Source organism: Pristiophorus japonicus, chromosome 16 (assembly GCF_044704955.1).
Source record: "Pristiophorus japonicus isolate sPriJap1 chromosome 16, sPriJap1.hap1, whole genome shotgun sequence".
In the NCBI taxonomy this organism is placed as follows: domain Eukaryota; kingdom Metazoa; phylum Chordata; class Chondrichthyes; family Pristiophoridae; genus Pristiophorus; species Pristiophorus japonicus.
Genome location: NC_091992.1, coordinates 20679542 through 20694855, shown reverse-complemented (window position 1 = coordinate 20694855; position 15314 = coordinate 20679542). Strand labels below are relative to the sequence as shown.

Sequence of the window (15314 nt, the reverse complement as noted above, 5' to 3'; positions counted from 1 at the left end):
CAAAAAGATGCCTTTGAAACAGGAAAACTGTGATATATTGGAACCATCTGCCGTAGCATAGGTATAAAAAAAAAAGCTTAATCTCTTCTGCAAAACGCATGCACTTTTACTACTTTTCCTTTTCTGTTAACCCCATAACTGCTGACTCTTTGGGTGCGGGGCAAGGGGTTGTGAAGTTGAAAATATATGAATTGTTCTTCAATGTGTATGCCAAAAAGGATCTAATTGTAAAAAAAAAACCTGTGATTCAGAACATTCAAAAGGTTCAACAAGTCTTGTGTTTCAGAACCATCTTTAAGTCACTTTACTAACCTGTGAATTTAATGTGTATTTCTAGGGTATTCTTACTGGGTTAGAACTGTTACAAATTAAAACAATCATTCAAAAATGCAGTTAGAAATGAATGTTCTGAAGTCATATCTAGTCCAGGTTTCCATAGCAAAATTTGTAAACTCTCTATACTTGATTGGGTCCACACCATTGTGTGAAGGATTCTATGAAATGCAAATGCTGCAGCTTGACAAATAGCACTTTTAATCCCTTATAAAAAGCATATTGAAAATAATATTTCCCTTTTGAAATTAAGGAAGTATATAATTGGCAGGTGGTGAGAGAATCTACAAAACCCCTGTCTGAGTGCCCCACCTGTCCAAGCAAGCCAGTGTACCTATCAGCTTGTGTTCTGGGCTAGAGCGAGTGCTCTGTGATATGTGCCCATTAATTTATGTAGTGGTCCCATTGATATGAACTGGTGTTGCAATGAGAATCTGAAGACTTGGAATGATATTTCTTTGACTTGGTATAGCAATCTCTTTGAACCTCTGAGATTCTGATTTTTAATATTGAACTCATAATCTGCAGATTATGGTTTTTCCTGATAATATTTTGTAATGGTTTCTATAAGATTTTACAAATTTTGCTATTAAATGTGAACCGATATCCAATTCAGAGAAACCTTGTGTTTTAACTTTTTGTTTTTGCACAGTGCCTGGTTATAATTTCATTAAATGATGAAATTAACTTTGAGAATGTTAATAGTTTAATGAATTCTCCAATTAGGCATTTGAAAATGTTTTTACAAAAAAAAGCATAAAAATACTGAGTCTTTCTGAGTAATGTCTGGTGAAAGGGTTCAAACCTAGTGACCTAGGTAACACGGTGAAAAAATGGTTTGCCTTTTTTGTGTTCATTCTAGCAATTTGATTGTGGCTATTTACAATGGAAACACTTGGGGCCCAAGTTTCCACACGATAAAAAACGGGCGCCCCTCCGAGCTGGGTGCCCGTTTTTCGCGCCTAAAACGGCGCCGGAAGAAAAACGCGCGATTCTGGAGCGCCCTGCAGCTCCTTGTCTGTTTGGCGCGGCGCCCAGGGGGGCGGAGCCTACACTTGCGCCGATTTTGTAAGTGGGAGGGGGCGGGTACCATTTAAATTAGTTTTTTTCCTGCCGGCAACCCTGCGTGTGCGCGTTGAAGCGTTCGCGCACGCGCAGTGTGAAGGCAACATTGGCACTCGGCCATTTTTGTAGTTCTTTGTAGTTGTTTAATTTTTGAACATTTTTAATAAAAGCACATTGCCATCAGCACTGAGGCTTCTTGCAGCAGTGAGAAGGCTGCAGGAAGCCTCAGAAAGTTGAGGCAGCCGTTTCCCTCCCCTTCCCCGCCCGCCGTCGGGAACGAACGGCTTTCTCCTCTCTTCTTTCCCCCCCCCCCCCCCCCCCGCGGGAACGAACGGCTTTCTCCTACCTCCCCCCGCGGGAACGAACGGCTTTCTCCTCCCCCTTCCCCCCCCCCGCGGGAACGAATGCCTGCAGCATTCTCCCTGGCTGAAGCACTTTCACACAGGTAGGAAGATGGTTTATTTCATCTTTTCTTTGCTTATAAATGTTTATTCAGGTTGGATTTATTTGTATAATATTTGTAGAAGTATAAATAAGGATTTATTATAGAATTTAATGACTTCCCTTCCCCCCCCCCCCCCCCCCCCCCCATACCTTGTTCTGGACGAATAATTTGTAACCTGCGCCTGATTTTTTAATGTGTAGACAAGGTTTTTTCAGTTCTACAAAAATCTTCACTTGCTCCATTCTAAGTTAGTTTGGAGTACGTTTTCACTGTGGAAACTTTGAAATCAGGCGTCAGTGGCCGGACACGCCCCCTTTTGAAGAAAAAAATTCTGTTCCAAAGTGGAACTGTTCTACCTGACTAGAACTGCAGAAAAAAAAATGTGGAGAATTGCGATTTCTAAGATAGTCCGTTCTCCACCAGTTGCTCCTAAAAATCAGGCGCAAATCATGTGGAAACTTGGGCCCTAAGTATGCCAAAGTTGTATTGAGTTAAGCTCCTCGGCAATCTAGTTTCAGATTAAGGTATGAGGAAAGGGAGGTTGGAGACAGGTCAGTAATTAGTGAGGGTGTTTTTTTTTGTTGAGGGGGTGATGACTGTGTTGAAAGGTAAAAGAACAATGCTTGAGGAGAGGGAACTATTTATAATATTGCCTAAAATAGGTACCCAGGGCTCAATTTTCCCCAATGCCGTTTTTTGGCGTATTTAAAGAGTTACGCCTGTTTTTTTAGGGCTCAACGGCAAAAAAAATCCAACTTTTCCCGTTTGAATTGTTGATTTTGGCGCCATGTAACCTGTCCTTTAGCTTTGGAGGTGGAGCCTAAGATCTGCGCCAAAAAAATTGGGTTGCCAGGGTAACGAGGGACACACTGCGGGCTGAGCTGGAAAGTGAAACATACAAGACATTGTGGCCAGCTCACAGCAACCTGCACACGCACTTTGCACATTGCAGCAGCTTACCAGCATGAAATTATTAGAGTTTATGCCAAAAGTCTATTCCCCCTTCCCCTCTTCTCCCCCCGCCCCCCCCCCCCCACTCCCAGTGCCACTCCTAACCCTGGCCGAAAGGCCTCCCTCCCCTGTCAGTGCTAGGTGCTGCTCCTAACCCTGGCCGAAAGGCCACCCTCCCGTGCCGGGTGCCGCTCCTAACCCTGGCCGAAAGGCCTCCCTCCCCCCTCTCCCCTCTCTCCTTTCTTTCCCCATCCCCCCCCCCCCACCCTCTCTGCTGCTGCTGTCCCAGCCATAGAGCTGGATCTTCTGTGCTGATTCTCTTACCTGCGCTGATTTTGTCAACTGCCCCGAAGGTTTTTCCTTTACATATACAGTCTTAAGAAAAATTGGAATAAATCGGAGTTGGACAAACTTGCGTAAATGGCCAGAATTGGCGCGGGTGGCAGGTTACGCCCCCAATGAGATTTTTTTAAATCGTAGCCTAAAAGAATCTTATCTAAGTGAATTACGCTAGCACGGAAACTTGGAGATTTTAATTTACTCAAAAATAAACGGTGCACGCCAAAAAAACGGCACAGATAATTGGGGAAAATTGAGCCCCCAGAAAGCAAGTTACACGATCAGGAATTTAATGGGAATGCAGTCGAAGGAAGAGGAAGGTCCCTACTCCAAGTAATGGAATAGATGATGTACCTTTTAGAGTTTGTACCACATCAAGTTCTACAATTTCTGTACTTAAAGTAATGGCTGATACAGAATTAGAATGTTTATGGGCCCAATGGCAATGTCAATTCCGATTTAGGGCGCGTGGTACAACAGAACATTATGAATGGGGGCGAACTTTTCTTAAAATGCGAGTTCTGCTTATTTATTAAAAACACTAACTGTGTTTATGGGAAAGAATTGGAGACCACCACTTTCAAAACCACCCTGTCCTTCCTCCTTTTAAGTACCTGGAAAGCTTAAAATTATCTGAACTGCTTTTTATCTTGTGCAAACAAAATTATTTGCTCTTTAATCACTTCATGATCAAAACTCAAAATTATAAAACTTTGATGCCAAATTTCCATCACTGAACAGTGAATTTGATTTGACATAGTTATTCTCAAAGTTGCTTTCATGTTTCTCATGGAGAATTGAGGTAACCCCTCCCACTTATCTGCCTGCAATGTTCTTGCAATAATTACTATTGCACAATTGCTTTAACAATGCTGCCTAGGTATCTGCATATCGTTTTGCTGTGCTCACATTTTGTTTTCACTTGCAGGTGTCTAAACTAGACAAACGTGGCAGTGGAACAGACAGTGATTATGACAATACCCAGACTAATGAGCTACCACTGGGGTGAGAAAAACTTGATTGGAGATTGTGGTTATGTTTAGTAGTACTCAACATGGCAGAATTTCTGCATCTTGTACATTCTGGAGTTATTCTCTGAATCGGATTTTGATGGTTTGTTTTTATCATAATGCTGTCTCTGCAAATATTGGTATTTGATCTCAGAATTGAGATCATACCATGACAATTCTTGTGTTGATAATGGAGATGTGCTAGTCTTTTCTGTTTTAACAATTGTTCCTATATGCTTCTGTCTGTCATGTTCTAGGTGTTTACTTTAATTCTGCATAACAGAACATGACTGAAGCAATAGAGATGGACACCAGTGTTGCAGTCCTCTACTGTTGTATTATAGTATCCATTGTGGAAGAAGCAATAACACAGTTGGTTTCTATCGAGTTATCAAAGCCCTTGTATATCTAGAAGTTTTAAAATTAGATTTATACATGCACCACCTCAGTTTTTAGTGTGTAACCTTTCCAATTTTCTACACTCCTTTCCTGAAGATAGTGACTCATGCAAGTGTTGTTCCATTATTGTCACAGGATACCTCTCCACAATAGCCTTCTTTCATATGTAAGTCTAGGTAGTGAACTCTGCGAGGTTAACTGTAGAAAGCATCATAGTCTAGAGCAGGAGTCTCTGGGTCGCTGATTTTTATTTCGATTATTCTCACCGTAACTTTGCCAAAGCACAGGAAGACCGAGGAAAATTGTAGTGCTCCCACTGCTGTCTTGGCTGCTGTGATCAGCAACAGCAGCATAGGCCAGTCTTTGTACCTGATCCTTGTGGTTCATTGCCATACCATTTGATTCATTTATCTACTTATTGGGGAATCCTAATTTTTATTAGATTGCTACCAAAATGCTCTTCAGATTGTTCAAATGATCCTTTCTACCTAATTGACACGGGTACAGTCATAAGTTATGTATTTTATTTATGCAGGTAGAGTTGTACTTTAGAAATGCAACTCACAGTGCCCAATGGTGCTCCAGCGCACTCGTGATCTGCAGACTATTGTCTGGCTTTATATTATTTAAATATTCTTTCTATTAATATTTGTACAGGCTGGCATATTTGCCGCCAAACTAGTCAAGCACTCCTATGTGCAAACCTGAAATAACATTACACAGTGACTATACTGCTTCCGTGTTGAACTACAAGACTTCTTGGTAGACACAATTATAAGAATGCAAAGTAATTGATTATTTTCTGGAAATTCTAGCATCGACCAGTTCCTGACTGATGAAGGCAAGTATAAATTTGCCAGTGCAAGATGAACTTCTTCACATCTTTGCAGCTTTCTTATATTTAAACTGAGGTATCCAGAAGTCTCTGGTCATTGACACTTGCTCGTGTATGTACTCGCTCACCCAACAGCTTGCAACCACCACCTATTAAATGCTACAGCCTAGGCCTTTTGGGGTTCAGGTGACTCAATGCCATTTATGGTGTGATCTGAACCCTCAATCTGGTTACAGCCTTGTAACACACTTTCAGGCATCTGATTTCTATATGCACGTGGTGATGTGCTGAAAACTCACTGTAGGCACTATTTTGGTTGCTATTCTACTATGTTGTGTTTATGGTCACTCTTATTTTCCCTTAATAGTATCGCTGATGGGAAGATGGGAAGGGATGATGATCTCCATCTAGAGTATGACGAGCACGAGGGAGAGTTAGATCCAAGCCTTCCCAGTACTGAGGATGTAATCCTTAAAACAGAACAGGTCACCAAAAACATCCAGGAGCTTCTTCGAGCAGCACAGGAGTGTAAGCATGAAAGGTTAGTTTGGAAATCACTAAAACTAGCATCAACTGGTGTAAGCTGTAGGTTAAAAAGGGAAAAAAAAGGTGCATTTATATAGCGCCTTTCACGACCTCGGGACATCCCAAAGCACTTTATAGTCAATGAAGTACTTTGAAGTGTAGTCACTGTTGTAATGCAGGAAACGTTGCAGCCAATTTGCGCTCAGCAAGCTGCCACAAGCAGCAATATGATAATGAGCAGATAATCTGTTTTTGTAATGTTGATTGAGGATAAATATTGGCCAGGACACCGGGGATAATTCCCCTGCTCTTCTTTGAAATAGTGCCAAGTGGATCTTTTATGTCCACCTGAGAGCAGACGGGGCCTCGGATAACGTCTCATCCGAAAGGCGACACCTCACAGTGCAGCATCCCCTCAGTGCTGCACTGAAGTGTCAGCCTAGCTTTTGTGTTCAAGTCTCTGGAGTGGGACTTGAACCCACAATCTACTGACTCCAAGGCAAGGGTGCCAGCAACAGAGCCATGGCAGACCCGTATGAGTTACAAATGATTCAAGAATATATTGCAAAAGCTGTCATTTGGCTGTACTGACAACCAGACAGATAAAATAATCCAACAATCTCTAGGGCACAATGCTTTATTTAGTTGAATATTTTTCTATTCATGGCATATTTAAGAGTTTCAGTAGCTTAAAACAGCTCTTTCCCTGCTAACCGTAACTATACAGTAATAAATCAGCCATCAGACTGCAACTAATATCTAACCACTCCTTAGTCAAGACCTTGCAATCTGGCTTCTGCATCACTTGCAGCACTGAGACAATATTGGTCAAACTCACAAACATCTGTGGCTTTCTGTCTCTCTCGAACCCTTTGAGAGCTCCCTGTTTCCTTAATTTTTCCGTTCTCTCCCAGTATTTCTGCAACTGCCTCAATGGCACTGGTCTCATTTGGTTGTGCTCATACCAACACAAAGTTGGCACATCATTCCCTCTAATGGTTTCTCAGCTTGTATGGGAACCTCTGATGGGCCTCCGATCCATCCTTGGTCCCCTCCTTGTTCAGAGTCAATATCCTAACCCGTGGTAAAATCGTCAGTAACCAAGGGGTTAACTTGCAGCGGTACTGGTGATATCCAGTGCCATCACTCTACCTCTTCCATGATTCAAGAACTTGTTGTTACACTCCAACTCTTTATCCACCATCAAGAGCCGATGAGCCAAAATTTATTCTAGTTCAATGTTTCTAAAACCGAAGCAATTCTTTTTGGCTGCCTTCAATACCTTCTGGCCATGATCCCAACAATCTCCCTGGCTATACTTCAGGCTGGGTCAGGAAAAATGGCACTTCAATATACTACTCAATCACAAGCTTCCTTCCCCTACATCTGCTCTTCCCATAGTTTTCATCCACTTCTTTAACATTGCCAGCCTCTATCTTTACTCCATCCTTCATTGCCTTGATGTTTGACTTCTCGAATCCTCCCATAGCTGGGCTTCCAGCCTCAATCTTCAGTGAGTTTTAACTCCATCAAATCATTGCAGCCTGTGTACGCGCCTGCAAAAATCCCACTTCCCCACCACCCTCTCAACTCCACTGGCTTCCCATACTCCAGCCAGTTGACTTCAGAGTTCTCATCAACCCTCCATGGCCTGGCTTTGTCCCATCCTACCTTAGTTACTCTCCTTCTGCCTTGCTTTCCTGACAGATTTTCTTCTCGACACCCACTCCCTTCATTCTGCCATTGGTTATCGCTTGTTTAGCCACCAAGCTTGAGGCTGCTGGAACTACCTGTTCAGTTCCCTCTGTCTTGATGCCTTTTTGCCTGATTTTAAAAGCCATCACAAAACCCTTCTCTTCAACTGTGACTTTGGTTTCCCTCAATCCAAACCCTCTCCAAATGTTCCCTTTTGTCCTCCTGCTTGTTGTATATTATTTTGTCCTCCTGTTGCTAAGCACTTTGAGACTACTGTATCTGTGCTCTTGTAGAAATGTAAATTAAGTTAAGATAAATGGTATGTTAGTGTCCCAACTATTCTGATGTAGGTCAGTGAATGAATCCTAATCTGCTATCTATTTTATCAACAGTTTTGTGCCATGTTCTGAAAAGATTCACTCTGCAGTCACTGAAATGGCTTCTCTCTTTCCGAAGGTAAGCCTTCATTGCATGATCATTGAAGACGGGGCGGGAGGAGATGGTGGGAGAGTAGGATGTCGCGGGGTCTGATCATGGTGTCTGTAAAGAGGTTTGTTTGTTGTGCCTGGAGGAAATGCTCCTGCTCCTCCTGGCCCACAAGCAGTGTTGTAAATGCACCTACCTCATAGATCCGGCCCTTCTCGCCTCCTTTGACCTGCCAAGATTCCTGAGCCCCAGGGAACCCGGCCTCCATGGGTTTAGAAATAAAAATGCAGTTAAAATGGAGGCATGCAGCCTCAAGATTTTACTGACCGACTCGCCCACTGAGTTGATCACCCGCCTCGACCCCTGATCCACCCATCCCCGACTAGGCTCCGTTAAAACTGGAAGGAGGCGGGCTGTGATCAGGTTTCAGAATTCACATTTTTTTTTAACTCCCCACTATCCTCCCCCGCCCCCCAACCCCAAGCCACCTGACCTTAGGGGGTAAAAATCCCGCCTCCCATGCATCGCTTAAGGAATGGAACAGGGATTTAGGAAATCAAATCCAAAAGTCATATTTTGGGGAAAATACAAGTGCTTTGGTATACCTGTCGAGAGTTCTGATGGAGTAATATTCATTACTGCAGAGAATACTATTCTCTCTTTACCCTCCAGGCTTTAGCAGAAATATTTATAATATGATATTTTACGGTTTTGAATTCTCTCATTTAACCTGCTTGCACTTTAATCAAGTAATGAACTTCCTCAGTATAGGTGAGCTGCTGCAGTGTTTTATTGACCTCAGTTGCATCAGATGGTTGAGGTGTGTCAGTTCCTTACAAAACTCTAAAAAAAAAAAAAAAAAAAAACGTTTTAAATCCTCCAAACACCCCAAAAAACTTGATAGAAAATTAAATACTATTTTTTGAAGTGTGTCACTGTGTTATGTAGGCAAAAGAGGATGCCAATTTGTACACCGCAAGGTTCCACAAACAACAAATGAGATGAATAGTCAGTTAATCTGTTTTTTGGTGGCATTGGTTAAATGAGGAATGTTGGCCAGAGCTGCTATTCAAATAGAGCCATGGGATGTATTGTATCTACCTCAATAGGTAGACATGGCCTCCATTTAGAGCCAAACAATGCAGAACTCACTCGGTCGGCCTAAATTGCGTGCTCCAGACTGGGAGAGGCGCTTGAACCCAAAGCCATATGGCTTAGGTGGGAACACTACCAACTCGGCCAAGCTGTCATTAAACTTAATGTTAAGGGATCTATATCTATATACAATATATATTTTTTAAATAAGTATGCGTGCATTTCCTGTCAACTTTTTCCATTATAAATTCCTATGTCCACATTTAAAATGGAAACTGCCTATTGTAAACTTGTCCAGCTGTAATTACACCCTCCCGCCACTGGAAGCACTTGGGCACAACAAGTTCACATCAGTTTACATTATATATGTTGACCAAGGAATTTATAATGCTAATGTATAAAAATGAGGGCAAAATATATGACTTTAAAATTAACCCCCCACACACACAGTTTAACCCCACTTCACTTGAAGACACTTGGGCCTAGAAATTGGTCCATGCAGCGCTCTTCTTTTCAGGTGCTACTCTGGACTACTAAGACCACAAAATGGCAGGCAGGAAGTGTGCGAACATTTCCGGCTGTAAGTGCGCTGCCCGCCATATTGGGTAAAGGTAAACAAGAGACGTCCTTTACTCACGCCTGAAGCAGACGTTGGTCCTTTTGCATATAGCCTAATGCCTGTTTGGGGTTCCTTATCCAAGAGCGGGCAGGGAAGTGGACCTGAGTCCATGATTGGATCAGCCATGATCGTATTAAATGGCGGAGCAGGCTCAAGGGGCCGTATGGCCTACTCTCTGCTCCTATTTCTTAAGTTACGTTCTTCTTAGTTTGCCCTGCGGCAGCCAGCGCCATCACTGGCTACACTCAAGGACCCCAAGCCTCAGGCTTGCCTGCCAACCGTGAAGGTACGCGACTTATCTGAATGTGGAGCTGAGAGAAGCAGGAGCACTATAAACTAAATGTATGTAGTTTAATAATGTTAAACTCGAGGACTTTTTGGTACTCTGTAATCTTACAAATTAATTATGTAACTGGAGTAATCAAAACATGACCGCACAGGGGCAAATTCAGTAGCTGGATTTAGCTTATGTTAAGTGTAAAAGGCAAGTCATTTGTTCTGGCTCAATGAGGAAAATTTAGGTTTGCAAACGTGAGGCTCTGAAGATACTGCGTGTGTTGCACTTTAGAGTTTTCTAACTTGTATGTATAATTTTTAATGATCAGAAACCCGCCCTGGACACAGTTCGGTGCTCTTTGAGATTGCTAAATGCGAGTGCCTTCCGACTGCAATGTGAGTGCAGGAAAACAATTCCACCGGAGCCGGGCGCGCCTGTTGACATTCAGTTGCTCACGCAGCAAGTCATCCAGTGTGCCTATGACATTGCCAAGGCAGCCAAGCAACTGGTTACCATAACAACCCGGGAAAAAAAGCAATGACGGTAAAGCACTTCATTCACATTCCTTTTTTGGAGTACGTTTGGGAGACTAAAGAGATGCATCTTTCTTCAAAAGCAAACTGAAATCCCTGTACATATTCTGATTCAAGTACTGTGGATTTTTTTTTCTGCAATAGATTGTTTCAGCTTTCACAATAGATGAAGGCTTCTGGAAAGTTTAAACTTCCAATTTTGTGGTAGAACTCACCAGTAATAGTTAACCAGAATTACTACCACTATATAATGACACGGCCAAAGCAAAAAGTCGCAACGTGGTGATGGCCAATGACCTTCGACTTCTGACATTTTGGCAAGATGTGAATATTTACTTTCTCGACCATCGGGTTATGTTACACTGGAATTCTTGACTCTTCTACAAATAAGCTGTTTTGCAAACGTACTAAGTGCTACATTATTGGTGGATCCTATGATGTAAAATTTCAGTGCAACAAAGGCTTCATGCATCCAGTAACTGTTGTATGAAAATGAACTGCAAGCAAATCATTTCGACAGTAAAGCCACAACTTGAAAATTGCTGATAGTTCTTGTATGAGACCACCAAGTTTAATATGGACTATCGATGGGTTGCTCACTGATGCTCCATTTTGCCATCACCTGAGGCTGAAGAGCAATGGATGTTCTAAAAACGATTAGGAAAAAACACTTGTAGTGGGGTGCCTTTTTTTGTATAGAATACTGTGAACCTGTGACTGTAACTGGCAACCATCAGTACCATTGCATCTTTGTGCATTGTATGCCTTATAACAGTTGAATCTTGTTGAACAGTTGTACCCCATAGTAATGTAGTCTTCACGCTTTGCTTTATTAGCAGCACTATTTTTCCACATTGACCAGTCCAAGAGTCATGAATCTGTGCAGGAGTGTAAGTTCATTGATAGTTTACTGAATTAATTACTGTGCATTGGCTCTAAATGCTACTTGACGATAGCAATCAGTTGTATTGGACGTCCTTCCTAGTTTAAAAGTTTGAACACGATCCTCTTAACACCCAGTGTACATCAAGTACTGAATCCAGAAACCAATATTTTCTTGGCCATATTACAGTAACTGATGGGTGCAGCAATAGTCCCTTAAACACATGGCTCCATGTTACCCTTGGACACACAAAGTGGGGGCACTTTCACTTTCCAGCATTCTTCATGGTTCAGCCTGCTGAAGGTAAATGTTATTAGAATGAGTTGAGAAGATTGACCATTACTACGCATGACTAAAGTCCAATTTTTATGATACTCATTCTCACTCTTGAATTAAGAATGAAGATCCATTGTTTCATTTTCTTTTATATATGAGAATTAAATGGCCATATGTTTGATTCCAAAAAACATTTTTTTAATGAGGAAAAAGCACCATTTCCAACATTTGTCTTGCAGTGACTTGACATTCGTTACTGTACAGTGAAAGGGACATTGTATAGTACTGCAGAGGATTTTAATTTCTGAGTGGCATGGGCAGTGCAGGTTTGTGAATTGGGATATAATCTAATCTTTTCAACATCCTTATGATAACTAATTGCTTACCATGCAGTTGTGAGCCACAGCCATGGGACTTGTGGTATTGGGAAAATTGTGAGTGCAGAGTAGTTAAGTGGCGATGTTTATTTTATGAGCCTAGCTTAACAAAAATCAGATTTTGAAGGAAAAATGTTGTTGAGAAATTGCTCCACAAGGTAATGGGGAGCTAGAAATCAAATTGGGTTATTGGAATCGCAAATTTTTTTCAAATGCCGGAAAACTGATTTGATTCAAAGGGAATGGTTATTAGGGAAGGACTTTGCAGTCCATAACTTGGAAGAAACTTGGATAAATGAGATTCTTCTGTAATATGAGGTATGCACACTTGCACAGCTTTTTAAAAAATTTTTTCTAGCCTTAATTGAAGTCCCAGGCATACAGTATTGGGGTGCTGTTTTGTATATAAAAACAAAACTAGTAAATGTGCGTAGTTTAATAATGTTAAATGCAAGGACTTTTTATCACTCTAATCTTACAAGTTAATTATGTAACTGGAGTAACCAAAACCACTAGGCAGATACAGTAGCTGAATTCAGCTTATGTTAAGTGTAAAAGGCAAAATCATTGGTTGAATGAACACAAAAGCGTTGTGAATCCTTTTACTTGTTCTTCATTTGATAAAGTGCTCATCAAAGCCTGAGCTTTTTGGAAGCCTTAGTACTGAAAGATATACTGACATTGTAAAATATGTTGATGACTCTGTCTGTTACATAGATTCAGTGAAACACAAAGGAACACTACAATAAAACTGGTTCAATGAGGAAACGACAGAATTAGGAAAAAGCTGTTGAAGGGCACAACACAGACAGGGCAGTCAGAGGGAATTAAATTTTGTTTTTCTGTACTGTCTCAAATGTCTTTTTAACATGACACGATACAGTAATATTTAGACTGTGGCCGAGGGCATTTATAAAGGCTGGCTCAGAATGGCTTGGGAAGGTATTAAATGACAATAAATGGCACGGTTCAACTTGGTGTAACAGCCTTTTGTTGCTTTATGTGAAAACTGCTGCTGGGAAATTTGCGAACACCAAGGGGAAAGTTCAAACATTATGGCCTTGTGCAAACATTCATGATTGCGTCTCGTTATTGCCCAATTCAGATTCTTTTTAGTTTGTAACGCTAATATCCGATGGACAGTTGATATATTGTACAGCGTTGCCATCGCTCCAGTCCGCCTTCACTCCAGTCCATTTTTGTTTGATTCTGTAAGTCTTGTTTACAACAGAAGTCATGAAATGCTGCATTTTGAAATGAAAGTTTCATATAATCTATAGATTTCTTCCAGAACATTACTATTTAGAATGCCTTAACCCATTTTATGTTTTTTTTTAAATATGTTTGGGTGCAAAATGATTATCAAATGGACAGTTAACTCTGGCGGAACAAACTAATTTCAGACGCAATTTGTAAGCAATACACACTATTTAGTGCATCCATTGCTGGAAAAATTATCCCTCCCACAGTCACAGACGCATTTTGGAACTGAGGCTCAGAAATCTTCACTGTCGCAACCTTAAAGATAGAATTAAATAAGATGCATTTTGGACAGCATGGATTCATTTATTCCTTGTCCTGTGTTGAACAGGGGCACTAAGCAAGCAGTAAGTTCCCAATGTTGTATGCAGCTATGCATCCTGCAGGGGTGAAAGTTTGGCAGCCGGACTAACAGTGATGCAGTACAGATAAGTCACACTGGGGCCGGAGCTGCAGAATGATTTGCAGTCTTTTTTTAAAAATTGAGTTAACTAACAAAGTCAAAGAAACTTGGAAGATGTTAAATATATTTTCTATTCAAACTGCGATTCACTAGTGTCATGCACTCATTTCCTCAGGCCTCTTTAATATTGGCACCCTCTGGCTGCAGAGGTGCATGAAATTGGTCTCTTGTTCACATGAATAACTGTATGCCCCTTTAGATAACACTAGAATCACATGCTACGTAACAACCCCTTATCTCACTGAGGAAAGCAGTGATTTTATATACTCACTGACATCACTTTATAAGGATTTGAGGCAGCTCTGAATACTGGTACGTCACCAGGGGAACGTTCACCTTTCATTAAGAAAATCTATAAAACAAGGGAGCTAAAAGCAGTAATGTGATTAATGGGATCAGATAGCAGCTGATAACTTGTACATACCACACAAAGTTTACGCTCCACATTAGCTGAGCACCTCCACTGTTACTGCCTTGGAATTCCCTCCTACCATTCCATAACTGCTGACTTTTTAGGAGGGGGCGGGGGTGGAAGGGGAGGGTGGAGGAAAGCAAGAGAGAAAAGCAGTAGATAAAGTTTTATATCTGTATTCTGGGAATGAAGAATGTATTAAATAAATGATGCACATTAAAATAAAACTCGTGTTTAAAATAAATTGGAAATCCTAGCAAAATTAACCCAATTTCTCAATGCAGTAATGGCTCATTTGTCTTAAAGGGTATTCAAAGCAGGCCATTGATTGTGACATCAGAATACTCCTGAAGGGAGTGTGTGCTGTATTGATGTCTACCATCCATCCAAGTATTACAAGTAAGGCTATTGTATAATCAGTATTACACCTTGGCAATGGTATAAAACACACAATATATACCGACATGTAGAATTTTTCTCTAATCTCCTAAAAGTTACTCTTTAGTGACACAGCAGGAACATCATAGAGGAGATGAATTCTTACTTGTAACATTGCAGCACATGTCTCTGAGGCACTGGAACGCTACCAATAGCAGTTTAAAATATTAATTTTTCATTTACACAAAAAAGTTGTATATATTATAAAAGAAACCAATACCAAGTGAGTTCAGGTACAGTCTAATCCTCTGGGTTCAGATGTTGTTTATAAACTGCATTTCACAGTTTTAGAATGCCTTCTGAAGAGACTCCTCTGGGGGTCCAGCCTTGTAACTCACTCTGTTATTTTATATATTCCATTACTAAGCCCTAATGTGTGGTACAAAATGTTTTTTTTTTTAAATATCCAAATGTCTGATAACTCAAACAATTGGTATTAAGCATGCACTTTTGGACAATTGAGTGCTAAAAGTTATATTTAACAAGGACAGTCATTGACCTGCTTATTGTTTCTGTTGTGCAATGAATGCTAATTGTGACTAATTCCATTTAGAAATGCACTCTATTGTAGCTGGTAGTGGAAATGTGGTGGTGGGCTTCCTTGTAAACTCATCTATTGTACATTTGTATTGAAATAAATACATTCAGTTGTGCACAA

At 41.0% G+C, this 15314-nt stretch overlaps 1 protein-coding gene across 8 annotated transcripts in view; it reads left to right on the top strand.

Moving 5' to 3' along the window:
- git1 (G protein-coupled receptor kinase interacting ArfGAP 1) overlaps nucleotides 1-15314 on the top strand; it is a 184119-nt gene extending 168805 nt beyond the window's left edge. For all 8 annotated transcript variants that reach the window (XM_070857098.1, XM_070857094.1, XM_070857097.1 and 5 more), the window contains 4 exons: nucleotides 4062-4138; nucleotides 5745-5918; nucleotides 7990-8053; nucleotides 10343-15314. In XM_070857098.1, the coding sequence (XP_070713199.1) occupies nucleotides 4062-4138; nucleotides 5745-5918; nucleotides 7990-8053; nucleotides 10343-10555 (528 nt within the window). In that variant the 3' untranslated portion in view covers nucleotides 10556-15314. The remainder of the gene's footprint in view (nucleotides 1-4061; nucleotides 4139-5744; nucleotides 5919-7989; nucleotides 8054-10342) is intronic.